The following is a 26,057-nucleotide window of genomic DNA, read 5'->3' as shown; positions in this document are numbered from 1 at the left end:
TCATAGCCTCATAGGCTATTCCTTCTCCAGCTCAGAGGCCCAGGGGCCAGCCTCCTGAAGGTAGCCCCTGCCCAGCTCTCCTCCAGGCCTGAGGGACACCAGAGTCCACTTGGCACATGGCAGCAGAATTGGCCTGCTTCGGCTTGGTGCCCAGGTACATGTGCACACTACTGCATCCATGTATCCATGCAGTGTGGCAAAGCAGAGACTGTTTAGGTCTTCAGAACAGACCCCTTCTTTTTTCCAGAAGACACTGTGGCAATACTGTGCTCTTCCTTTACTATTTTACATTGACTCTCTTGGTGTTAAATGCCAGCCTCAACTCAACCTGTCCTGCTCTCACCTGTGTCCTGTCTGCAGAGGCAACTGCCTCTTCCCTTTGGCCTTGGCTACTTTTCTCTGCCAGCATTATGATTATGTCTTTTCAGAAAGGAGCCACCTCTTAAGGATGGCAGGGTCTCTGCCCAGAGGCCAAGCATTCAGCTCTCAGAGCACAGGGCTGAGAGTTCCAGAGACAGCTCAGGTAAGCAGAACCACAAGCTGCCCAGAACCCTGTCTCACTCACCCTGGGTGGGAGCAGAGGAGTTGACTCATAGTCCCCATCTATGAAGAACAACTTTGTGGAGTAGCACAGTGGCTTCATTTGTCTTCAGGGGGAACACAAGGCCTTCTCATTGAAGCCTCACAGAAAAGAAAGCAGAGGCTTCCAGAGGTGACATAGTTTGTTAGTGACCTGAGTCTCCTGCACCATGCTGAGTTATAGAAAGAGGGAAAAGTTAGGTGAGGGCCTGGAGCCCTCCTGGCCTGGCAGACCTGTAGGACCCCTCCTCACACTCTGGGATTTGTAACTGCTTGTCTGTCCTCTTCATCCCTTCCCCTCACACTCAGTGAAGGACCTGTTCAGAGGATAGGGCTGGGCTGCAAAAGGCCTGCCCTGGGTGCCCTGAGATAGAGGCCCACACGCTATGGCAATGTGATATGGTAACACAGGTTATCCTACCTGAGGGTCACCTTTCCTGTCTGCAAACTGGGCATCACCAAGCTGGATCCTGCCTCTGTCACAGGAACAGCATTCATATTACCATCTGCTACAGCATGATGCTACCACAGGGCTCGAGGGAGCTGAGACCCATGCACTGCACAACCGCTGGAGCACAACAGTTCTCTGTCACTGTTACTCTACCTGGGCCCGACCCTGTCATTATTTCTCACTGCAGAGCCCCTGGAGGAGGACATGGAGATCCCACAGCTGATGCGTACCAAGAGCGATGCAGGCTGTGTGATCCAGAGGAGGCCCAGGTGCCGCACACCCAGCGATACCCAGAGGATCCGGCAACACCGGTTCTCTATCAATGGACATTTTTACAACCACAAGGTGATGTCCCAGTCTTGTCTCTCCTCTGGGCCCTGAAGCTAGGGCACAGGGAGCCAGCCTAAGCATGGGCAAAACTGTTGGGCCTAGGCCCCAGGATAGCTATGTCAGAGTTTACCCTCACTACCTCCCTGTGTGCAGGTGTCTTGCCCAAAGTCACATCAAAGTAGTATTCCAGTTTATGACCTGAAAATCAAAGTTATATTCCAGTTCATGACCTGAAAGCTCCTCCTGCCATATTTATTTATTTATTTATTTATTTATTTATTTTTAATTTATTTTATTTATTTTACCACAGGCTCACTGTCAATCCATTCTCACAAGTTCTGTGGATTTTTGGCAAGTCTATCTTTAGTCTATGCCAGGTTTATCTTTAGTTACACGATTTCCTATGAGGTTTTCATCAGAGCTCAGTTTCATGGTGATATCATGTACCTTAGTGGCATTTTTGCCACTAAGATTGTTAGGTAGATTGAGCCCATTAGGCTGAGGTGTGTCCAGGGGCACATTTTGCTGTGTCCAGAGAAGTTGCACTGCTCCTGGTTCCCAGCACTTAGCCTTTTGTCTGCGTGTATATTGTACTCACCTCAGGAAAAGATCTCCTTCCCCAAATGACATCATTCCATAAACAAACTGAACTGTAAAAGGAGAGGTTGATTATCACTACAAATGGCACAAGTGGCAGTTTGGGTGAGACCCTGGAGGGTGTGTCCTGTAACAGAGCCATATCCTGTAGCCCTGGGAAATGGAAGTGAGGCTTCCAGTATAAGCAGCAGCCCTTGACATGCAAGAATGAATGGGCAAGGGAGGGAGGATTCGGGGTTAGATCTGAAGAACAGCAGCACAGGTTTGGCCTGCCAGGATCCATTCGAGCCACTCCTGGAGTGCCCTGGACTTCAGGACAAGGAATTCAGCAAGGCAAGCTGACAGGACTCTTTTATTATCAGGACCTCCCAGCCATTCCCTGCTAGGTTTGCCATTAGTGTTAATGAGTGACGACAAGTTACCTTTGTTCAGTCTAGGAAAACCCAGGACTCTTTGAGAGCCGAGTTTCCTGAAAGAGTAAAGGGAGAGCCAGGACTGAACTTAAGCAGAAATTAAGAATGGTTGAGTTAGCAAAAGCACCACATGTAGTAAATCCTAAGGATTTGGGTATTCTTAAATTTTGTTCCAAAGGGGTTTAGTGTGTAGAGTATTAAGTAAGCACCAGTACCTACTATTGGAATACATAGTGATAAGTTATTTAAGGAATTATTAAAAAATTTTAAAAATATTTGCATGGGTTTAGGCTCTTTCTGGTTTTATATTCCTAAAAACCAGAATCTTTTGCTGTACAACTCTAGCTGCCAAATAGTGGGGTTTATCTTTGGTACATATACCCCTCCTCTAAGGGAGTTATTCACCTCTGAGAGGTGTATCTCACTCATTAAACCTTATTTTAGTGATTGCAGATGTCACAGGGACATGGAGAATTTATGAGCAATCTGTAGCTTTTGAAATGAACAGAAATGAACAGCCGAGCACTCATAATAGCCTTCCATGTCCAGTGGAGCCACTGCCAAGAAAGCCTCCTCAGACAGCCAGCCTAGAACTTGGACACACTGTCCTGTAACCAGTTAGGGCAGATTTCCCTCCTAGTAGCAGGCTTACCTGTGGAATGTGTGTATGTTCTTCCAGACAAATTGACTACCTTCCAGGATATAAACTAGTATCTCAGGCATGTTGGACAGTTGATTCACAACTTCTGGGTGAGAAAAGGACTCCAAGGAGAAACACTGCAAAGCCCTCTTTCTTACCTAGGCCTAGATCGACTCAGAATTAGTAATCTTAGAAATCAGATGACAAAGTGTTTGAGCCACAGGCAACAAATTTTTTTTTAATTCCTAGAATTGACTTCCTGGAGTTGCTATTCCAGGTTTTATTTCTTAGAACTGTGTATTATTGCTTCACTGAATCATTTTCCAAAGCTGTTTTGATGCACAGTAATGTTGGTCTGATTTCCAGACTGGGTAAAGCATGGTTCACTTCCCCCTGCTTTGTCCTGTCCTGTCAGATTCAAATGTGTTCAACTGGAGAGAAAGCATTATGGTTAGAGATGGGAAAGCAGCCCAGGATTCTTCTCCCCACTTGCAGCTGGTTGGTGTCATCTTGAGAAAGGCTTCAGGAAAAAGAAACACTAGCAATGTCTTACTTACAAGCACCTTTCTTCTCCTTGAAATGGCTCTTCTATTCCATATTTATTGGGAACTGAAGGTCTAGTCTTTGTGTATAACCCAGGGTCATTCTTCATTTTAACTGCAGAGAAGGCAGGTCCAGGATTAAGTCTGGCTCTAGTAGTTGGGAACCATCTGGGGACACAGAGCAAGTCCCTCACACACCCTAAGTCTCAGTTACATCCTGAGGAAAGCTAAGCTAGGGCCAGACAGCAGGATGTGCAAATTTGAACTTGGTTTTGGAAAGCGAGGAGGAGCTCACCCACAAGAGAGTCAGACACACAGAGAGGTCCTAGTGCCAGGGGAGTAAAGCACAGGGCTTCAGGTGACTCTCCCCTTCCTAGATGGGTGACTCCAACAAGCTACTTAACCTTTCTAGGCCTCCATGTCCTCTCTAAGAAAAAGGGACAAATGACAGGTATTTCAAAGAGGTATTGCAAAGATTAAATCAAAGATTATAGGTAAAGTGCTTAGTAGGTTTACTACCTGGCTATTGTCCATTGAAGACTTACTAAGCCTCGGGCAGTGCCCTGGCTGACTTCATACGGGATGTCTCATAGGCAAAGGCAGTACCTGCAAGTATATAAAGGGCCTTCAAACTGTGCCAAAGCCATGTGGCTGGAGCACCAGGTGCTGAATCATCATGTCACATGTGCATGACAGTGACAGGAGCTGCAGGTGGCATTGTGCAGGCAGTGAGAAGCCTTCAGTACTGTACCTAGAACTATTATTTTTTTAAGGCAGTGTTTTTCAAACTATACTGTATATAACATCGCCCATCTTTCTCCTTAAAATGTATATTCTGCTTCAGGGGGCCTGAGGCTGGACACTGATGCAGCTGGTTTAAAACACACTTTTGAGGAGCAAGGTTTTCAAAAAGTTATTCCTTTGGGCAGCAGTGTGGGGAATTGATGGAAAGAGCTTAGCCTAAAAGGCAAAAAGTTGGGAACTTTTGCAGTATGAACTGAGAGCCTTTACTCGGCCACCGCTGGGAGAATGGAGAGGACAGATTTGAGAACTTTCTGCCTTAGAATCAACAAACACTTGGTAAATTGATGGATAGAGTGAGGAGAAACTGGTTTCCCCTACCTTTTGTGATTCTTAGGATCAGAGAGTTGGCCCTTATAGCTTTGTAGACATCTTTCTTAGTAAGATGTGGACTGTTACAGTTTCCCCAAGTGTGCCCAGATATGGGCACAACTTTTAAGTGGATCTGTGTGAAAGAATAGGCACCAGTGTTCCCAGAGCCCCAGCTCACCTGCTGCTCCAGTGTCCTCAGCACCATCTTGCTGACAGTGTGCCCTGACCCTGAGTGATGTCAGTCCTGTGTCCCCTTTGGCCCTTCCTTAAACTTTCCCCCCTCCCTGTACAGACCTCCGTATTTACTCCTGCATATGGGTCCGTGACCAACGTGAGGGTCAATAGCACCATGACTACCCTGCAGGTGCTCACCCTGCTGCTGAACAAGTTCCGAGTAAGTCCAGCCATGTGTGGCCTTGTCCCTGTGGTGGTGGTTTACCAGCTTTTTTTGTTGTTCTTGTGTCAAAGGGTTGGTGAAGGCTTGGGAAAGTTGCCTGTGGCCCATGCATAGAAAGTCTAGCAAGGTTCTCTCTGCTAATCTACACTCTGGGATTTGAAGCAGAGAAGGGTAGGGGTGCAGTTGTCTTGGAGATTTGTGTGAGTGGCACTGGGTGTGTAGTTACTTCCAGGGGTCCCTTTCTGTCTCTTGTCTTGAAAAATGTGGTCTGACTTCTTATCTCTGCTGGTACAGGTGGAAAATAGCCCCAGTGAGTTTGCCCTCTACATCGTTCATGAGTCCGGGGGTAAGTGTCTGCCTTTGCCCCAGATCATAAAAACAAAAGATTGTCCATTAGATAGTCTCACTGATCATGTTCCTTCACTGAGGGCTGTGCTGGCTTGTATGGAAGGCACCAGGCAACTGCCCTCCTGGCCTTGGGACTGACCCCACTGTGCCTCCACCATGAATGCCTCTCCCCAGCCCAAACCAAGGCACACTCGACATCCCTTTCAGAATCCCACCACAACCACATAGGAAACTACCATCTCCAGACTCACCTCTTTGGGAGGCTTGGGGGATATTGGGGTCTGCAAGATGGAGCTGCAGCCCTGCACCCACTGAGAAGTGCCATTTCAGAACCTGCACATTCCTCTCTGCAGCACTTGTACAGCACAGTATGGCAACTGAGCAGCCCAGCACCCCGGTGTCCACTCTCTCCTCCCACTCCCTTGGAGGCTGTTCCTCTCCATTGGGCCTTTGCTGAATGACATGATCACACATCATTCAGGGCAATGTTCTCAGCAGGTCTGGAACAGATTCCCTGGGGCCCCTGAACATCTGTCTCCTATCACATCACTGTCCTGGAACAAAAAGAGGCAATAATGCCCCCATGAATTTTGTAAATCACCTTTTTTTCAGAGCGGACAAAATTAAAAGACTGTGAGTACCCACTAATTTCCAGAATCCTTCATGGGCCATGTGAGAAAATTGCCAGGATATTTCTGATGGAAGCCGACTTGGGCGAGGAAGTTCCCCATGATGTGAGTGGGGCCTGAGGCTTGGGAGGCCTGCTCCTGAGATGTAGGAGCTTGACAGCGTGGGGACTCTCAGGAGCTCCAAAGGTGACCTTGGCCACAGCCCTCTTGGACATTGTCTCCAGAGACCACATGGCTGTCCTGAAGGACCTCAAGCAAGGTGCAATGATGGCTCCAGCCCTCCCTGTACCTGCAAGCCACTACCAGCTCCAGCAGCTGGTTTAGAGGAAAAAAGAAATTGGACTCTAGGAAACTGTTGCCTGTGCTTCGTTGCAGTGTGTCCTGTTGTCGTTACATTAAAGACCCACAGAAGGGTTTCTTAACTAGGGCTCAACCAGGGCCTGCGTAAGTGAACCAAGCATCTAAGTCTCATCACAGCCTGAGTCCTACTCAGGTGTTGAGCACATTTCCAAACTCACCTGACAAGAAAAAGCTTATAAGATTTGGACCACAAGGAGAAGGCCCGGTGACCCTGTGTCCCACGGTCCAGTACATTTTCATTCCATTGTTATAGAGTGGTGTCCCCACCATTCCCCACCTTCACCCCAGAGAGCACCCAGTGTGCCTCTGATTGCTGTTTAATGCTTTCCCTAATATTTAGCTTAATCTTTCCTCCCAGGGATAATTGTTGCCTTTGAGGAAAGAATGGGCCCATCTTCCCATTCTGGGACATAAAGAGCAATGTTGGGGACGATGGGGAGAGAGGCAACCATTTCCACAGATATAAGATGTTGCTTAATCAGGCACTGTAGAAACCATAGGGAAAAGAAACATGTTTTTGGCTTGTGATTTAAAGCAAAATAAAATGTTCTTGGATTTTCTAGGTTGCTCAGTACATTAAGTTTGAAATGCCGGTGCTGGACAGTTTTGTTGAAAAATTAAAAGAAGAGGAACAAAGAGAAATAATCAAACTGACCATGAAGTAAGCAGCATTTAAAGGACCAGTCATGGGTCCTGATGATCAGGGCAGGTCTGCTGGGTAGAGCAGCCAGGACCAGGGCTGGGAGCACTCTCTCTCCTCCAGATGTTCCAGATGCCCTCACACAGTGCAAGAGCCTACCAACCCAGGCTTCCAGCATGGCCCTCTGGCCCTGGGTATTGATGCCAAGCTGGGTGACAGCATGCCAAAATCCAAAATGGCAGGATGCAGCCCAGACCACCCATCCAGCCTTACCACCTTACAACCACTGGAGGGACACAGGCTGCTGAAAACTGGACAGGAGAGTCAGGCGGGAGCAAGGGTGGGCACTGGACCAGGTTGTGAGTTCTGCTGGTGATACAGCTCTGGAGGAGCAATGAAGAGAGGAACTGCTCAGTGCACATTCAGCCTGGTCTGGGCCTTCATGCCAGTAGGAATCTGAGCTGGCCACAAAGGAGTGGTTGTTGGAACTCCCTGCATCATGAGGTTTTCAGGTGCAAAACAGTTCAATGGAAAGGTGAGCAGATGTCACCTGCCACCTCCTGTGGAAGCTACATCAGGGCCCAGCTGTGTAAGGTTAGCCAGGTTACACATCCCAATGACTTGTCTCTCCCTCTGCATGGTGATGCTTGGGAAGGACATGTGGGAGGTGCTCAGCCATGTATAGGACCAGAGTTCCTCTTAGGAAGGGAAGGAAGGAGGCTGCTCATTGCTAGGGCCTGAAGTTGAGTACTGGCTTGGATTCTGGCATCTGTCTGAATGACCTGTGCAGTTGGGCCCCATGCAGGCCATCAGCACAGAACCCAATAAGAGGGAACATTGTGCAATGCAGTCAGCAGTGTCACTAGGATTTTGCTGTGTCACTGGAAACCTGGTCAGTCTATTCAGGGTACAGAGAGAAAACAGGCCCGAAGTGAGGAAGCTCGCAGTGCAGGTTATTACAGAGCCTCAGGCTTGAATCCAGGGCTTCTCGTCTTGGATCTGTGCCCTGTCCACTTCAGCATGCTCCTGTCCACATTGGACAGTATTTGGAATAGAAACGGCAGCATTCATCTTTGAAGCTTGGCAGCGTCTGAAGGCCTGTTCAACTGCCTCTGGCAACCAGTGGTCCCACAGGCTGTGGGCCCGGCTCTTTCCTCTCTTTGGAGGAAGACAGGTGGTGACACTAACCAGCCAGTCAGGAACCCTGTGTGTCCCAACCCAAGCATATATGGCTCCCTTGCCCTGCTTCCCATCCCCGCACCCTGTCCCATACAGTGTCAGTGTGTCCACTTGGCTATGTTTCCCTCCAGGTTCCAAGCCCTGCGTCTGACGATGCTGCAGCGCCTGGAGCAGCTGGTGGAGGCCCAATAGACAGCCAGTGCCTCCCTCTTCCAAGGCAACCAGCAGCCAGTGCATACTGAGTACCAGTGACCAGGCCCTGATTGATGGCCACCACCTGAGGAATCCCACACCCATGCTTCCACCTGCCTACCTGCATAAGTACCATAAGTCTCATATCCCTGGCTCTTGGCTCCACAGTGAATGCTCACAGGACCCAGACATAGGCATGAGCAGTAGGAACTGGCAGTAAACAGCCCTGACTCTGGCATCAGCCACATTATGTGGCTGGATGGCATGACTAGCTCTGTTCATGCCACACCTCTCCTGATTAGGAGAGCAGTAACCTACCCATGCCCCTGGAGCATGGGCTCCGTCTGTTTTCCTGGTTCCTGCCTCAGAGCTCCCTCAGGGCCACAGCCCCTGTCCTCATGGGCCAGATAAACCATGAAATCCCTGTCTGTCTTTACTTCATGTTGCCATATAGGACCTCTGCTGGGAAAAACAGGCTGCCTGCAGGTATGGAATGTGCCCTGCTCCCAGCCATCACTTCACCATGGCCTCCAAGCATCTGATGTCACCCATGAGCCTCACACAGCCCAGTGCCTCAGAGGTGGAGGCCAAACCAGGAATAAGACCATGAGTATCATGTCTTCTCTCTGCAGCACTAACTATGAATTTCTGCAAGACCTGAAGGAATTCTTATAAGGAATTGCAGAAAAGCATGCCAATTTGATCACATGGAGGAAGTGGCCCACATGGTATTGAAAATGTGACACCCCATGTGGGCAATAAGTCCAGGGTCCAGCAGCTGCCTGGCAGCAGCTCCAGGAGGCAGTGATCAGTCCCCATGTCCGCTGCCCCTCTCTAAGCTGTGTCCCTCTGCTCTCAGTACTCCTTATCAAAGAGGTGTGATGAGGAGAAATGTCAGTTTGAGGAGAAAGGGCTTTGAATTCCCTGGGGCCTGATACTGAACAATTTAGGTTTGTCAGCTGATGGAGAATTTCTAAAACAAGAAGTCCTTTGCAAAATTATGCAATAGATTGCATCAGTCGTGTGGTATTTGTCAGCAAGCTGAAGACGAAATTCTTTTTCCACTGTGACCCGTGGATAGCAGACTTAAAGGGGAAGAACCACAATGGCTTCCAATATGGGTGGGATTCCATCTCTGCTTCCAGCAGTGGCTCCTTATTGGCACCCCTGAAGAGCAGGGGTTGGGGGCTGCCATGCTGTGTAGACCCACTGTTCATGGTAAGCTCTAGGTAGGATATGTCCGATCATCCTCATTGTCACAGAGGCATGCAGAGAGGTACAAGGTGGCCCTGCCACAGTTTCTGTTGTCTGCCCTCCTATGACAGTGCAGTTTCCTAGGTGCTCTACTGAATGGAAGGAGTTAGGACCAAGCTTTCTTCTCACTTGCATGTGTCCACCCTAAGCCCCTGCTATAATTTTTGAGACTCTTACCCTGCATGGTATGTAGCTGAATTTGGCAGATGAGCCAGAGTGGAGCCCCAGGTCTGCTCTTACCACTGACCTAACTCCTTCATTTCTGTGTATATCCTGGGGGTTGGTGTGGGACCTGAGGACAGAGGCAACCACAGGGCATGGAGGAGGAATCATTGGTGGGAGTCTGTGGGTGGCCTAGACAGTAAACAACAGTCACCCCAAATCACAGATTCTCAGCATCAGGAATCTTCCAGGTAGGGGCTCAGATGGGATGGCAGCAAAGCCTAGAAGAGGGTAGAAAACAAATCAAACAGGCTTCCCCAGGTCATTTTACTCCCCAGCCCATATTTACAACTTCGGGACAGCTACCATCCATTGTTCAGCAGTAATTGAGTGACTTCCTTGTACAAGGCCTCTGCCCAGCCCTGGAGGGACAAAGACAGAACCACACTCCAAATTATGTTCAGGGTTCTCACTGGGAGAAGCGGGCAAGACACCCTGAGGGTCAGGGTCCAGTATAGCAGAGAACCAGTGAAGGTTCCTGGAAAAGGGCCTGAGACTGAATGTGAGTAATTAAGGCTGTAGAATTCCAGCCCAAGAGACACCTGCCAGTATAAGCAGATCAGGGACTGGTACATGGGATGCTATGCAATCAGGAACCCTTCTGTAAGAACTTACCATTTGTTTGTTTTCAAGTGGTTGTGAAGGTGGAGAGATTTTTTTGCAATTTTTACAATATTCATTGTCTAGATAAGTATCACTTTAAAATAGACGCTATCAAAACTAACTTATTTTTTTAATCATTTTTTATTGTTGTTCAATAAACAACTGTTTTACAGTTGTCTTCATTTTCCTATGCCCCACCACCCCCACTTCCCACCCTCCATCTGCCACCCCTTTGGCTTTTTTCATGGGTCCATTATACGTGTTCCTTGATGTCTCTCCCTTCTTTCCCCCATTATCCCCTTCCCCCCTCCCCTCTGGTTACTGTCAGTTTGTTCATTATTTCAATGTCTCTGGTTACATTTTGCTTGCTTGTTTGTTTTATTGATTAGGTTCCACTTATAGGTGAGATCATATGGTAATTATCTTTCACCACCTGGCTTACTCCACTTAGCATAATGCTCTCCAGTTCCATCCATGTCGCAAAGGGTAGGAGCTCCTTTTTGCTGTGTAGTATTCCATTGTGTAAATGTACCAAAGTGTTTTGATCCACTCATTTATTTATGGGCACCTAGGTTGCTTCCAGCACGTGGCTATTGTAAATTGTGCTGCTATGAACATTGGGGTGCATAGGTTCTTTTGAATTGGTGTTTCAGGGTTCTTAGGCTATAATTCCAGCAGTGGAATTGCTGGGTCAAATGGCAGTTCTATTTTTAGTTTTCTGAGTAAATTCATACTGTTTGCCACAGTGGCCGCACCAGTCTGCATTCCCACCAACAGTGCACTAGGGTTCCCTTTTCTCCACAGCCTCTCCAGGTCTTACTATTTGTTGATTTGTGTATGATGGCCATTCTGATTGGTATGAAGTGGTATCTCATTATGGTTTTAATTTACATCTCTCTGATGGCTAGTGATGCTGAGCATCCTTTCATATGTCTCTGGGCCCTCTGTATGACCTCCTTGGAGAAATGTCTGTATATGTCATTGGTATTTTGATAGGGATTGTGTTGAAACTATAAATTGCTTTGGGTAGTATGGACATTTTGGTGATGTTAATTCTTCCAATCCATGAACATGGTATACGCTTCCATTTGTTTGTATCTTCCTGAATTTCTTTCTTCAGTGTTGTGTAGTTTTCTGAGTACAGGTCTTTGACCTCCTTTGTTAGATTTATTCCTAGGTACTTTGTTTTTCTTGTTGCCATAGCAAATGGGATTGTTTTTTCCCGATTTCTGTTTCTGATACTTCATTGTTGGTGTACAAAAATGCCTTTGGTTACTGAATATTGACTTTGTATCCTGCTGTTTTGCATTCACTTATTAGGTCAAGTAGTTTTTTGGTGGAGTCTATAGGATCTTCTATGTACACTATCATATCATCTGCAAACAATGACAGTTTTACTTCCTCCTTTCCAATTTGGATGCCTCAAAACTAACTTCTGAATATCATAGCTAAGAAACTCACTAGCACAAGAAAAGGGAAGATACACAGGAAAGGGGAAATGTCCACTTCTACCATCATTTGGGGGCCTACCTATCCTTTTTATCAATGCTGTATTTGCTCTCAGAGGGAATTTGAAAATCTGCTTAATTCAGCTCACTGTGATACCAGTTTCAGATTTTTCTCCACAAGGTTCTATGGGAGCTCCAGGTTCCTCTCTCCACAGATCTTACAGTATTTCTCAGATGCTCCTTTACTAACTAGTATCTCAGGTAATAAATGTATCCAAAGATAAAGTAAAGATTCCTTTGAGACCGTGTCCTCTCCTAAAACAGGACTGTCTTCCCAAGCTGGGGCTCAGGGACCAGAAAAAATACCTAACAGGATGAAATCAACATGATTGCAAAAGAAAAATTGGACTCAGGAAAAACAGGGTGGTTTGGCCAGAACAAACAGAAGACATAGAAAAACACCTTGTTTTTTCCATGGTGACAACCACATGCTACCTTGCCTGGGACATTTACCAGAAAATGGATTAAAGACCTCGCACTGTCAAAACTGCCCTTCACCCAGGAACATCTGGCCCCCTAGTCTCAGGAAATAAAGCACAGGGACTATCTAGTCTTACCAGGTGATTTGTGGAGGACCTGGCAAGCCACACTGTACCCCATGTGGACAGGAACGTAGGTGCCCTGCAGTTGCAGAGTAGGAGCAGGATATCCTTGGCGGGTGTCCTGGTGGGGAGCAGCCTCCCCCGACCCACACCATGTTCAGGCAGGGGGCGTAGTCAGAGCCAACCTGTTCCAAGTGTATAAACAGCTAAAAGTACACACCATATTTAGATCCCACGAGTCACAATTGTCTGGGAGCAAGCCAGCTGCTGACCTGTTCCTGGACTCACAGCTTGCAGGGTGGGGCTCTGTTCCCTACTGGCTTGACTTCTGAGATGTTTTCTGTAAACCTAGACAGCTTAAGAGTTTCCTTTTCCAGACAACTCAAAGGAAACATAAAGCAAAGTGTCAGGCTTGGTGGACAGAACCATTGTTAAGGGTGCTTTCATGGGAAATGAGCCACTCTTGTTACTGCACTTGGGCCACACGTGACCAGCATCCCTTGCATTGTTTCCAAATGCAGACCCAAGGCAGCCAAGCACCCAGTTGAACCAGTGCTTCTGTGTGTGTGTGCACATGTGTGTCCATGCAAAGGAGCGGGGATGCAGAGGATGAAACCATAGTAAAAGGAAGCTTTCTTACCAGGGTTTTTCTCAGCCCAGAAGCCTCTTTGTTGAATGAGTCATTAAAATACCACAGGGCTCAGAGACACACTGCTGGGTACTGTTTCCAGAGAAGCCCCAGTCATCAAGGCATCTGGTCTCAGCCCAGTTTCCCTTGTGCTGTTAGGAGGAGGTTGTAACATAGCCTGTCTTTGATGCCCTGACAGTCTATCCCTTCCACTCTCTCCCCCATTGTCCTTGTGTTTTGTAAATATGTGTGCCTATTTTTTATAATTTAATTTGTTTAAAAGTAACCTGGAACCCCATTTATGAGATACTATCATGTAGAACTTAAAAGCAAAGCCTGGCTATGCCATAGGAATGCGTGACCTTAGGGAAGTTACTTGGCTTCCATTTTCTCATCTGTAAAATGAGGATAATAACTTCCAATCTCTTAATAGTTGTGGGAGTTATATCAGTCAGCTTTGCTGCAGGAATAAATAACACCAAATATCTCAGTGACTACAACTAGAGCACAGGTGGCAAACACAAGGCCCGCAGGCCAAATCCAGCCCTCCACTTTGTTTTATCTGGCCCCGCACTTTGTTTCTACCCAGCAGCAGTGCCAAGCTCCTTGCCCCTAGTTAAGTAGTTACATTTATACATTCCTAAAATTACATTTGGCCTTTTGAAGGCCACCTCAAGGCTGATGTGGCCCCTGGTGAAAATGAGTTTGACACCCCTGAACTAGAGCATTTATTTCTCTCTATGTTACAGTTGACTATAGGTGACTACAGGTAGGCATATGTATCTCCATTCCATGTGTCTTCTCTCCTGGGCCCTAGACTGAAGGATGAACCCCTACTTGGGACACAGTATTCTCAAGGCAGAGGAAAAGAACAGAGTAATAGCAGAAACAGTAATTCAAAGCTTCCTGTGGGACATGATATCTTTGTGTCTACTCATATGCAGTTGGCCAATCAATGCTATTCACACATAAAGTCAACATTAGTAGAATGAGTCGTCATTCACTAGGAGGTACTGAAAATCACACAGCAATAAGCAAGAGATGTAAAATCCAAGAAGGGCACAGCATATGCTCAAGAACCATCACACCACAGGAATATTGAATGAGATACAACCAGTGCTTCAGTGTCTGGCACATAATAAGCATTCAGTGAGTATTGATTATTATTTACTAATAAATAGAAGGCATAAACCCCTGCCTGTTTTCTCTTTCTCCTATTTCTCTGTAATCTTCCTGCTCCTTCCCACCCCATATCCTTTTCTGTTTCTTGCGTTTCTCCATCCCTACCTCCTACTCTGTCCACTCTTCACTACCCACACCCCTTTATTTCATGATTTTCATCTCCTTTTTAAAATTTATTTCTTTACTCATTTCTCTACTTCTCTAATCTACACATCTCTGGACCTTCTATAGTTGGCCCAATTGCTTTCAGGTACAGGAAAAAGGGATAATCCACCTTTATGTGGGTCATGAAAGGAGTTAAGTTTTAATTAATGCCTGTCTTACTAATAAAATGTTTTTTATTACATATTACCTTATTTTAATGTACATAGAACAAACCACCCAAGCAGGTCACTTTTGTTCTTGAAACTGTCAAGTGATGGTTGGTGCCACTTTTTTCAGTGCCAACAGCTCAACGTTGTTATAGCTCAATTATGAAGCAGCATAGCTGTGGAATAGCACAGCTGCAAAGGCAGCCCAGGGGGTAGACAGCTCTGCTGTGCTCCCCTCTGCTGCTATTGCAAGACTTCTTTCTGCAGTGTGTCCCCACACCAATAGAAGAAACAAGGCCTTCTGACTTCTGTGGAAAGGAGCTCTGTGTTCCCCAGTCAGAGGGGAGCTGACTTACATAGAAGTCCCCACCCCTGGTCCCTGATTGGTCTGTCCTCATGCAAATGAGGACTCCAATCCCTTGCAGTTTGATTGGTCTAAAAAGCATTGTCTTGATTGCTCAAAATGGAACTGCTATCTTCAGTGAAGATATTGATGGGGGAGGGGGAATATAACTACACAGCTCTGATTGGATGGGGGAAAGGCCTCAGTCCTATTGGATGAAATACAATTCCAGCAACTCCTGTGTAAGGGCTGGCTTAGAAGTCAGGAATACAATGCAGGCAGGCAGTTCAGTGCAGGCTTCTCCCTGAACTATGGCTTGCATGAAAGGCCCCTGTTTAGAAAGGGCTGCTTGGCCTGCTTTCAAATTTGAGCCCCATTAGCCAACTTGAACCCTTTTTGGTAGGTAACTTCTTTCTCAGGGTCCACACAACTTATCCTAAGCTGTCGCTGACCATTGCCCACTACCCCACCCCCTCCAATTACCAGGATCAACATTTCTAATAATAATTTAATAATAAAAGTAATAGCAGTGCCTCTTATATGTGTTATGCACTGTGCTAACTCACAGTATCTCATTTAATCTTTACAGCATCTAGCTATTATGTGGATTATTGAGTTGACATGCTTTGTCCAGGCCTTAATCAGTTTCATGCTTTCCCACCTGCAGAGCAGAAAACCCCAGTTGGAGCTAATCTGGCCTCTACCATCAACTAGCGGTATTACTTCAGGCAAGTCTCCCTCTCTCAGCCTCCTTTTACTGATCTGTAAGACAAATATAATGATCCCTGCATCATGAGATTATAATAAAGATGAATGATGAGAGAATAGATGTAAAAACACTTTGTAAACAATGAGGTATCTTATAAATGCATTCATTCAACAAATACTTGCTGAGTGCCTGCTACCTGCTGACCACTGTTCTTGGCACTGCAGACACAACAAAGAACAAGAAACAGACCATGACAGCTTTGTGTGCCACTCTGAGGCCATGAGCTTTTGTTTTAATGACATGAGAAACCTATGGAGGTTTTGAACAAAATTGTCATGATCTGACTTGGGTTTTAAGAGGATCTCTCTGGGGCTGTGAGCAGACTGGGGAGACCAGTGAGGAAGCCATTGCAATAATCTAGACAGGAGATGACAGCAGCTTGCTTAAGGTTATAGCAGTGGAAGGGAAAGCAGCTTGATTCTGGACATATTTTGAAGATAAAGCCAACAGAATTTCAATGGATTGGATTTGGATTTTGCATGAAGAAGGCAACAATGACATCATTTTGGGCCTACAAAACTGAAATGCTGGAGTTGCCATTATTTGCTGGGATGAAGACTGTTGAAGTAATAGGTTACATGATTATCGTAAATTCATTCAAGGGTATGTTAAGTTTGCAGTATCCATCCCACATGCGAATAGTGCTGGTTAATCGACTGGATATACAAATCTGGAGTTCAATAATAATCGCCATCTCAGGGTAGGACTGGAGTTACCAGTTCAGGAGTCCTTCAGCACATATGGATGGTATCTGAAGTCACTGACTGGAAGAGTTGGCAGGGGAATGATGGTACTAGTGGAGAGGTCAGATGACCCAGCACTGGCCAGCTTGACTGAGGAGGAGGATCCAGCAAGAGAGGAGAACCGGAGGTGTGTTGAAAATCACGAAACTTCAGGAAAAGACCTGTTCAATCCTTGGTCGTCCACCCATATACTGTAAAGTTGAGCAAACTTCTTCTAAGCCTTGATTTCCTGATAATGTGGAATGAGTATGATCATTCCGGTATCGCAGAGGCTTTTTGGTTATAGTGAAATAAGGTGACTCATAAAAAAGATCAAGAATAGTTTAGGCTCTCCAAAAGTAGCCCCTTAAAATTAGTAAGTGCTCCATATTTGCATAAAAAAATCTCGACTGGGCAGGCTGCTGTTTCGGTCCACAGCCCGGACAGACACAAAGGCCAGTTCGTCGGCCATAAAGGAGGAGCCACAGGACGCCTTCTCAGCAGCGCCAGGAGAAAACAGCTAGAAGAAACAGTTTCTAATTTCCGGTGGACTAGGACCATAGAGGGTTGCTCCGTCACGTTCCTAGAGCGACTGCGGCGGTGCGGAGGACTGGCGGGGCCCTCGCTTCCGGTGACTCGGGGCTGGGACGCCCAGTGACGCAGTGGCAGCGGTGGCCGGCTGGGCAAGGTGAACAGTTGAGGGGTGCAGCCGTGCCATTAGGAGCCGCACGGCGCAAGCTGGCGGTAGCGGGGCAGCGTTATTCCGGGTGACGGAGTGGCTACCTTGGCTTCGCCTCCCCGCGCCTCTGGAGGGCGTCGGGCCGCGAGCGGAAAAAGCGGGTGGGCCCGGCACGTGAGGAGTAGCTGTTGGGGGCCTCGGGAGGGCGGAAACCTTAAAGGGAGTCCAGCGGTTGGGGCAAGAGGCGGGTGGGCCCGGGCCTTATGATTTTCGTCGCGTTTCGGGGCCAAAACATTGAACAGATGTTTGGGTAGCACAGGGCTGTTCTGAGGGATTTACAAATGTTGACTCGTTTAAACTCGTAACCCCGTCTGACATAGCTGCTTTATTGTCATTTTAACTTTATGTGTGAGAAACAGGCACATGCCGATTACTTGTGTTCCCACGACTAGTGGCTCCCTTCACTCAAGCTTATCTTAAAAGCCACACCCGAGTGGAATGAGGCGGCTCACCAGTCCTAGTGTTGAACTTGGCAGAACTGCACCTTAGTTCTGCCACTGAGCTGATAGGCCCAGGGGTCTGGCTGCTAGGATGGAGATGGTCGCATAACGCTGCTGTGAGAATCAAATAGGATAGCACTGTGTCCGCCATGCAAGCTGCCAATTAGCATGATTTCCTCATCTGTAGTGTTCTAGGTGGATAGTAGCAGTCTCTGAGTTTTCCCAGCAGCCTGATTTCCATAGTATTAGTGTGTGGTTTTTTAATGTATAATTATTCTTACTGCAGGTGTTTTGTTTTGTGGTTTTTTTGTTTTTTTTTTTATCACCATGAACCTAACAAATGTCTCCTTGTAATGGGTGTTCTATAAATATTTACTAAGGTTAAAGAATGAGTTGTGAAAGCACTGTAATTTTGTTTTCTATATAGTTTGCTCTTCCTGATACCATGATTGCAGCAGATAAAATTATTAAATATCCATATAAATTCCTCAACACTATCAAGCCTGAAGTCTCAGGTATACAATTAGATGAAGGAACGTTAGAACAGTGATGTAATTTGTGTTTTCAGTAATCTGCTGTCAAAATTTGTTTGCAGAGGCCCAGGGTAATTATTCCCATTTTTAAAGTCTATTTCCTAACATATCATGTGAAAATAGAATAATTTTATTACTTTTGCAGCCTAGCTCCTCTTACATTTTCACTTATTTGAAGTTTGTGGCTGTTTATGGCCACTATTTTTTTTTTTTTTTTTTTTTTTTTTTTTTTTTTTAATTTATTTATTGTTATTTAATTACAGTTGTATGGCTTTTCCCCCATCCCTTCACCCCACCCCAGGTGAACCCACTTCCCTCCCCCCTCTCCACCCTCCCCCTTGGATTTGTTCATGTGTCCTTTATAGTAGTTCCTGTAATCCCCTCTACCTACTGTCCCCGCCCCCACCCCCCACCCCCGCCCTTGCTATTGTTACATTGTTCTTAACTTCAATGTCTCTGGTTATATTTTGTTTGCTTTTTCCTTCTATTGCTTATGTTCCAGTTAAAGGTGAGATCATATGGTATTTGTCCCTCACTTCCTGGCTTATTTCACTTAGCATAATGCTCTCCAGTTTCATCCATGCTGTTGCAAAGGGTATAAGCTCCTTCTTTCTCTCTGCTGCGTAGAATTCCATTGTGTAAATATACCATAGTTTTTGGATCCACTCGTTTGCTGATGGGCACTTCGGTTGCTTCCAGTATTTGGCTATTGTAAATTGTGCTGCTATGAACATTGGGGTGCACAGATTCTTTTGGATTGGTGTTTCAGTGTTCTTAGGGTATAATCCCAGCAGCGGAATTGCTGGGTCAAAGGGCAGTTCCATTTTTAGTTTTCTGAGGAAATTCCATATTGTTTTCCACAGTGGCCTCACCAGTCTGCATTCCCACCAACAGTGCACTAGGGTTCCCTTTTCTCCGCATCCTCTCCAACATTTGTTTGTGGATTTGTTTATGTTGGCCATTCTGACTGGTGTGAGATGATACCTCATTGTGGTTTTAATTTGCATCTCTCTGATGGCTAGTGATGCTGAGCATCTTTTCATATGTCTCTGGGCCTTCTGTATGTCTTCCTTGGAGAAGTGTCTGTTCAAGTCCTTTGCCCATTTTTTAATTGGGTTGTTTGTCTTCCTGGAGTGGAGTCGTGTGAGTTCTTTATATATTTTGGAGATCAGGCCCTTGTCTGAGGTATCATTGGCAAATATGCTTTCCCATATTGTTGGTTCTCTTTGTAATTTGGTGCTGTTTTCTTTAGCCATGCAGAAGCTTTTTATTTTGATGAGGTCCCATTTGTTTATTCTTTCCTTTATGTCCCTTGCTTTAGGGGATGTGTCTGTGAGGATGTTGCTGCGTGGAATGTCTGAGATTTTCCTGTATGGCCACTATTTTAAGTAACCTTATATGTAAATAAATGAAATTAACTTTTTTGAAATTTTTAATTTTTGCAGCATTTGGATATTTTTTAAATTCCATTCCTATTTTTACATGTAAACTTTCTCCTCCTCCTTTTCTTGTGTTGTACTTACCACCCTTTTTCCTACTCAAATTCATTTCACTATCCTATAAAAGTTCTTTAACATTTTTTTTCTGTTTCAAAAAACAATCTTCTTGTTTCAAATTTTCAAAGAATTGTCCTCTTTGATCATTCAAATCTAGAAAAAATAATAATAAAGCTTCTCTTCATGGATGTTTTTCTCACTCAGCATTTACTGAATGAACTCACAGAAACTACTCCTTATACAGTAGTTCCTTCTTTCAAAAAATTTGTGCTAAAAGTTAAAGCTAAGGTGTTATTTATAGCTGTGAAAGTAGAATGGATAAACAAATATTTAATAAAGTAGTATGATTTGTCATTTCTTCTAATTTTGACTCCTTAATTAGTCACCAGTGAGTGGAAGTTTAACATGGGAGTAAATATTAAGACATTTATTTGGTAATATCAAGTTTAAATTCTGTAATTATTAGAATTATTTTGTAAGTATTTTTCCCCAAAGTTGCTTTTGTTTTTATATGTATTGAATACATTTTTAATTTGAAAATGGATGCAAATTTGATGGGTCTACAGAGATATAAAGTTGACTTGTTAACATCATCTGTAATTTGTTTTTATTTTTTTCTTCTACACCCAGAAAATTCGAGCTATGTAGCTCTAGGAAGAGAAACATTAGTTCAGAAGAAGAGAGTAGACTTTGTTAAGAGTACATTTGGCTCTTCACCATGCGGTTAGGAAAACTTAAGGGAGGTATTTCTCGGAGCTCAAGCCAAGGAAAGACTTCTGAGAACCAGCGCAAAATAGGCCGGCAACGGCAGAAATGGGGAATGACTGTTCGGTTTGACTCGAGCTTGAGTAGACTACGAAGAAGCTTGGATGAGAAGCCCTATAAATGTACTGAATGTGAAAAAAGTTTCAGTCAGAGCTCAACTCTCTTTCAACATCAGAAGATCCATACTGGAAAGAAATCCCATAAATGTGCTGATTGTGGGAAAAGTTTCTTTCAGAGTTCTAATCTCATTCAGCATCGTCGGATCCATACTGGGGAAAAGCCCTATAAATGTGATGAGTGTGGAGACAGGTTTAAACAGAGCTCAAACCTCATTCAGCACCAGAGAATTCATACCGGAGAAAAACCCTATCAGTGTGATGAATGTGGCCGATGTTTCAGCCAGAGTTCCCACCTTATTCAGCACCAGAGAACCCACACAGGGGAGAAGCCCTACCAGTGCAGTGAATGTGGCAAATGCTTCAGCCAGAGCTCTCATCTTAGGCAACACATGAAGGTGCACAAAGAAAAGAAGCCTTGCAAAATTCCAGGCAAAAATATTAGGTCAAAAACTCACTTAGTATCATCTTGGAAAGCTGGTACAAGAAGGAAGTCAGTGACTGGTATTCGCTAAATAAAAGACACTGTTTCAGCCCTGTTAAAGAGAAAAAAAAAATCTCTTTTAGGACTAGAGATCCTTTGTAATAGAGCACTTAAATACTGTATCCTTTCCTAGCATGGAAATACTGGAAATTTAATGATGTCGGATGGAAAGAAATTACATGAGTCCAATGGTCCTGTCATTTCTTTTATGTAACCTGGAGTACAAAGAACTGAAAATATGTTTTGAGAGTCTGTAAGACCCTTGACCTCACTTGAAAGTGCTTTCTGCATAATTTTGACAAAAACAATCATTTTAATGATGTGTAAAAATGTAGAAATTTCGATGACTACTCAGTTTTAAGACTATCTGTTGAAGGAGTAATTAAAAGGGAAAAGAAGTTAATCCCATTGGTTTTGAAGTTCCATAATAGGTGAGATTTTATGATTATAAAGTTTTGTAATATATTAATCATCAGGGTGTGAGTGTGACTTAATATTCATTATATTAAAATATATTCATGTTCACAGATTCTTAATTAACAAGGCCCATCACTCTACATTTTCTTTTGTTCCTTTCCTTCTTATAGACAGTTGTTAAAGGAATAGAATTTCCCTATTTTTCTCCACATTCTTAGTAAGAGATACACTAGAAGTCAAAGTAAAAATGTAGATGACAAGTCTCTTATTCCTGCTAGCATTATTCTTTGAGATGGTTTTACACTGTGTCAGTTTTCTAGAAGTTGGGATGGACTTATATTGATACATCCCTATGCCTTTTGACTTCCTTGGGCATTTTTGTGTGCTCTGACAAACTGAGGTAGCATTTTAGACCTGCGAGAATAAATAATTAAACCATATTTTACCAAAGCAATCTTAACTTACTACTTAAAATATCTACAATTTACATACCTTCCTGCTTTCCCTTTTGAAAAATTCAAGTAAACCTAAACATATTTGTCAACAGCAGAAGTTATTTAATGTAACTGTCAGTACATTGTAGCTTAATGTGTAGATTTTGAAATCTAAGTTAAACTTTTCTGAGTTATATGAATTATTTACAGCACAGGTGGCAAAAACAAGGCCTGCAGGCTGAATGCAGCCCTCCACCTTGTTTTATCCAGCTGGGCATCTTGTTTCTACCCGGCAGCAGTGCTGAGCTCTCACTTAACTGTTAAGGAGTAGTTACATTTATACAGTCCTAAAATTGCATTCAGCCCTTTGAAGGCAACTGGGAGGCTGATGTGGCCCCTGGTGAAAATGAGTTTGACACCCCTGATTTACAGTCTAGCAAACATACTTCTCAGCTACCATCAGAACAGTGCTATGTGTCAGACATTCTGATCAGCAGCCTTCAGCTCAGATTCTAGTTCTACTGAACACTAACATTCTTCTAATTTTTTTTGTATCTTTTATAATCATGCCAGTGGCTGGTGTACAAATGACAGTTATTCATAAAAATAAATGGAATATTTTACATACTGTACTACCTTCTGTTTATTTTTCTCCTGGGAAATTATTTAATGATTTAGGCAACATGTAAAATCACAGCTTTGGAAGAGTCACTTGTTTTGCCTGGTTTTAATTTTCTCAGAGTTGAACTTTTCCTGCCTCCAGGCCTTGTCCTTAGGGCAGGGTCATAGAACTTGACCTTGCTGGCAGCAGTTTCATCCAGTAGGATATCCACAGTGTTTTGTATGACTTAAATGCTGTTATCTTTTACAGATCAAGAAGACTTGATCTTTGACTATTTAGCAAGTGTCATACTAATCACAGCCAAGTCACTTTGAAGCAGTGACTATGAAGGTGTGGCTATGGGGCCCTTTTGAAGATCTACCATCGGTGATATTTGTAGCAGTTTTATGCCTAGGATAATTTCTGACTGGGACTAATACCACTTTCTTAAATGAGTTACAATTTTGACATCAGCCACAGGATCCTGTTACATAAAGACCTGTATATTGGTAGATTTTATAGTTTACATTTTTATCCTGAATAGACTTTTTCTCTATAAAAAATGAAGCAAATACTTTCAGGTTTTGATGTATTCCCAGTCTGACAGTGGTGTGCATTTCTTTTTAGAATCATAAATACGAGCAAAAAGGTCAGTACACTTGTGGTAGCCTTTTGTGATATCAACATGTGGCACTGTAGCCTCACCTTTTAGGAGCGTAAGGGCAGAAAAACAATTACAGCTGCTCTAAATTAATGAATGAATGGAAATGTTCCACTACTAGAAATTGAGTAATGGCAGAATGAGTCATAAGCACTGCTGCTTTGAATACACTCTTGTATGAAAATATGCTGCCCCTTCATGTTGTGCTGAATTTTCACCATAAGTCAGGTTTACCAAGCTAAATTCCTTTATTCTTCTGTCTCCATATACAATCTCTGGATATTTTATTGGGGTGGGGTGGGGGAGGGAAGCTCCAAAGTCATTATACTGCTGAAATTTCTTCTGTCCTACACCAATGAGTAAGGTGGGTTGTTAAAAATCCTGGTCTTCCATATTCTTTATTCATTCAATCATCTAATAAGTGTGGAAGAAATAAAACTGTTCAAGACAGTTTAAAGGAATTTAGGTTAAGTGGGTAATTAAGTAGAGGAATTGGAAAACTATGTAAATAAGTAAAGCAAACAGTACTATAGGAGGGACCTCTGAACTGATTCTCAATTTCAGCATGCATCAGAATCATGTGGAGGACTTCTTAAAATACTGATTTCTGGGCCCATTCCCAGAATTGCTAATTTAGTAGGTCTGGGCCAAGTAATTATGTTTCTAATAAGTTCCCAAGTGATGGTGATAATGCTACTCCAGCACACCCTTTGAGAACCACTGCTATAACCCATTACTGAGAGTAGTGATGTGCTTATATGAAGTCATGTCCAAGATACATAATACTAATCTTTGATGAGGGTAGGCAGAATTTAATGACGAAGACTTTGGGTCCTGGTTTCAACCTACTTGGGTTTACATCTTGCCTACCTAGCAACTGGGAAATTTGAATTTTTGTTCTTTTTTTTTGAATTTTTGTTCTTGACTAAATTGGGTGATACCTATGGTTGAGTTATGGAGGGAATTAAATGACAATGCAGGTAGGGGGCTTAGAATAGAGTCTGGGACATTGTTTAGAATTTACTTATTAGCTTAGGTCATCAGAGGCAGAGAAGCTATTGAGTCAAATCTGAAATCGTTATTGGCAAAAGTACTACTACCCATAAATTTAAAGGTGAGACTTTTGTTGGTTGGTTTGTTTTTGCTGAGTCAGGATTTCTGGAGGGAGAGAGATACCTATAAAGGGCAAGAACCATCTAATAAGTCTCTAAGAGAAACGTAAGAACCTGTGTGAATTTTTTGACAGGTAATAGGAGTACCTCTTAAAAATAGAAGTACATAGCCACAAACACAGTATTTATGTTAGGGAGGTATGGTAATTTCATCTTGTTGAAGTATCTGTTGAGCACTGCCATGTATATAGAAAACTGGTAGAAAAGGTAAATTAACAGTAACATTAAAATGTTATGAATATACAGTGTGATTGCCTTTCAAATTGGAATAACTTACATCTGGTACAGAAAAGAAGGAAGGGATCTTTAAAGGGATGGTATTTTACCTGGTTTGCAGATTCTGTCTCCAGTTGGAGCATGTACAGAAAGCAACTGATCAATCTCTCTGTCTTGCTCTCTCAAATCAATAAACATATCCTCAGGTGAGGATTAAAAATTATAAAATTTTTAAAGGGATAATATTTATTTAACACTAGATTAGAGAATACAAACCCAAAAGGCTGGAGAGGCCAGGCAGCTTAATGCAAATGTGTGAAATAAGCGTTGTAAGATGGAATGCACCTGCACATTTAAAATGATAATCTGACTCAGTTTCAGCTTTTTTTTTTTTTTTTTTGCCATTCAGAGATTCAGATCTGGGTATGCCAGCTCTTGATTTTTCAAGAGAAATGAGAAATCCAGATTTTAAAAGTTGTAACCCTTCTTGTCAGCTTGCCACACTTGGACTAAATTTTTAAGTATGTAAAGGTTCTGTGTGTAACTGTGGGGGGCGTGTAAGGTGTCAGGGTGGTGGGCAGCAGGGAGCAAGAAGGGGAGAGGCAGAAGTATATGATGCAGTGGAAGCTGCAAAGCACAGAATCATCTCAGAAAACAGCTGCACGTAACTTACTGGCATTCCAGTTTTATCTAAGAGTATTTCATCTAAGAGGGAGATGAGGCTGAAATGGGCCTCCAGAAGAGCCTTAAATATCAATCTTTAAAGTGAAACATTGGATGCATGAAGGCTTTTAGAGCATAGGTTAAAAGGTGATGACCCAGTGAGAAATAACTATATTGCCAAAAGAAAAGCTACCCCAGAATAGACCTACTTGGCTAATTAGACCTACAGGGTTTCATCTCCTGCCTTGGGTCTCAAATCTTATTTTCCTTCATTCCCTGCCTCTCGCTGAATGACAACAACTCCAAACTAGCTCTATAATTTTGCTTATTTGGCTTTGACCTATATTCTGAGGTAGGCCTTCAGGAAGTTGGCCTTGAACCTTCCTTAGATGTTCTTCCTTTAAGCTGAATTATAATGTTTCATGTTTCAGTCTCTTTTTCTCCCTTTCTCCTACTAGAATGTGAGCTCTTGGTTATAGTAGTCATTCAATTGAAAGTTTTAATGGAGAAATACCAAGAGGGAAAAAGTACCTAAAGAAGGTTAGAGAAAGAGGTAAGTAGTTCTAGAAAGTTCCCAGCCTGGCTGTCAGCTACAATGCCTACCCAGCAGGAGAGTTCCACCTAGAACTTTTTGTCCCCCATCTGCCACCCTTATCCCTCTTCAATATTTTCTATTCTCTTGGAGATCCTTGCTCATTGAATAATTCATTCTTTGGACTTGCATGTGATACATATTTGTTGAATGAAGTAAGTAAGTAATGAAAGAACAAGTGTATAAAATGGCACCAAACTTTAAGGAATCAGAGATTCTCATGGTCTGAAGGGA

The 26,057-nt window shown here is 43.8% G+C and overlaps 2 protein-coding genes across 9 annotated transcripts in view; both read left to right on the top strand.

Moving 5' to 3' along the window:
* Nucleotides 1–10,610, top strand: part of RASSF4 (Ras association domain family member 4) — a 29,551-nt gene extending 18,941 nt beyond the window's left edge. For 2 of the 4 annotated variants that reach the window (XM_024561279.3, XM_024561280.4), the window contains exons 5-11: nucleotides 429–523; nucleotides 1,218–1,375; nucleotides 4,958–5,059; nucleotides 5,357–5,408; nucleotides 6,023–6,144; nucleotides 6,963–7,060; nucleotides 8,350–10,610. In XM_024561279.3, the coding sequence (XP_024417047.1) occupies nucleotides 429–523; nucleotides 1,218–1,375; nucleotides 4,958–5,059; nucleotides 5,357–5,408; nucleotides 6,023–6,144; nucleotides 6,963–7,060; nucleotides 8,350–8,410 (688 nt within the window). In that variant the 3' untranslated portion in view covers nucleotides 8,411–10,610. The other 2 variants (XR_006655526.2, XM_024561281.3) reach the window with 2 other exon arrangements.
* Nucleotides 10,611–10,741: 131 nt separating this feature from the next.
* ZNF22 (zinc finger protein 22) lies at nucleotides 10,742–22,550 on the top strand. 5 transcript variants are annotated; one of them, XM_045195983.2, is made up of 3 exons: nucleotides 17,189–17,334; nucleotides 18,101–18,188; nucleotides 20,333–22,550. In XM_045195983.2, exon 3 carries the CDS (start codon nucleotides 20,421–20,423, stop codon nucleotides 21,096–21,098), a length of 678 nt encoding a protein of 225 aa, XP_045051918.1. In that variant the 5' UTR covers nucleotides 17,189–17,334; nucleotides 18,101–18,188; nucleotides 20,333–20,420; the 3' UTR covers nucleotides 21,099–22,550. The 5 variants fall into 5 exon arrangements, with proteins under 5 accessions (XP_024417106.1, XP_045051918.1, XP_024417105.1 ...); XM_024561338.3 differs by lacking the exons at nucleotides 17,189–17,334; nucleotides 18,101–18,188 and adding an exon at nucleotides 10,742–17,182; XM_024561337.3 differs by lacking the exon at nucleotides 18,101–18,188.
* The last annotated feature ends 3,507 nt before the right edge of the window (nucleotides 22,551–26,057 follow it).

This window comes from Desmodus rotundus, chromosome 4 (assembly GCF_022682495.2).
Source record: "Desmodus rotundus isolate HL8 chromosome 4, HLdesRot8A.1, whole genome shotgun sequence".
NCBI lineage: Eukaryota > Metazoa > Chordata > Mammalia > Chiroptera > Phyllostomidae > Desmodus > Desmodus rotundus.
The sequence above is the reverse complement of the archived record's forward strand: the minus strand, read 5'-3'. Positions and strand labels throughout refer to the sequence as shown.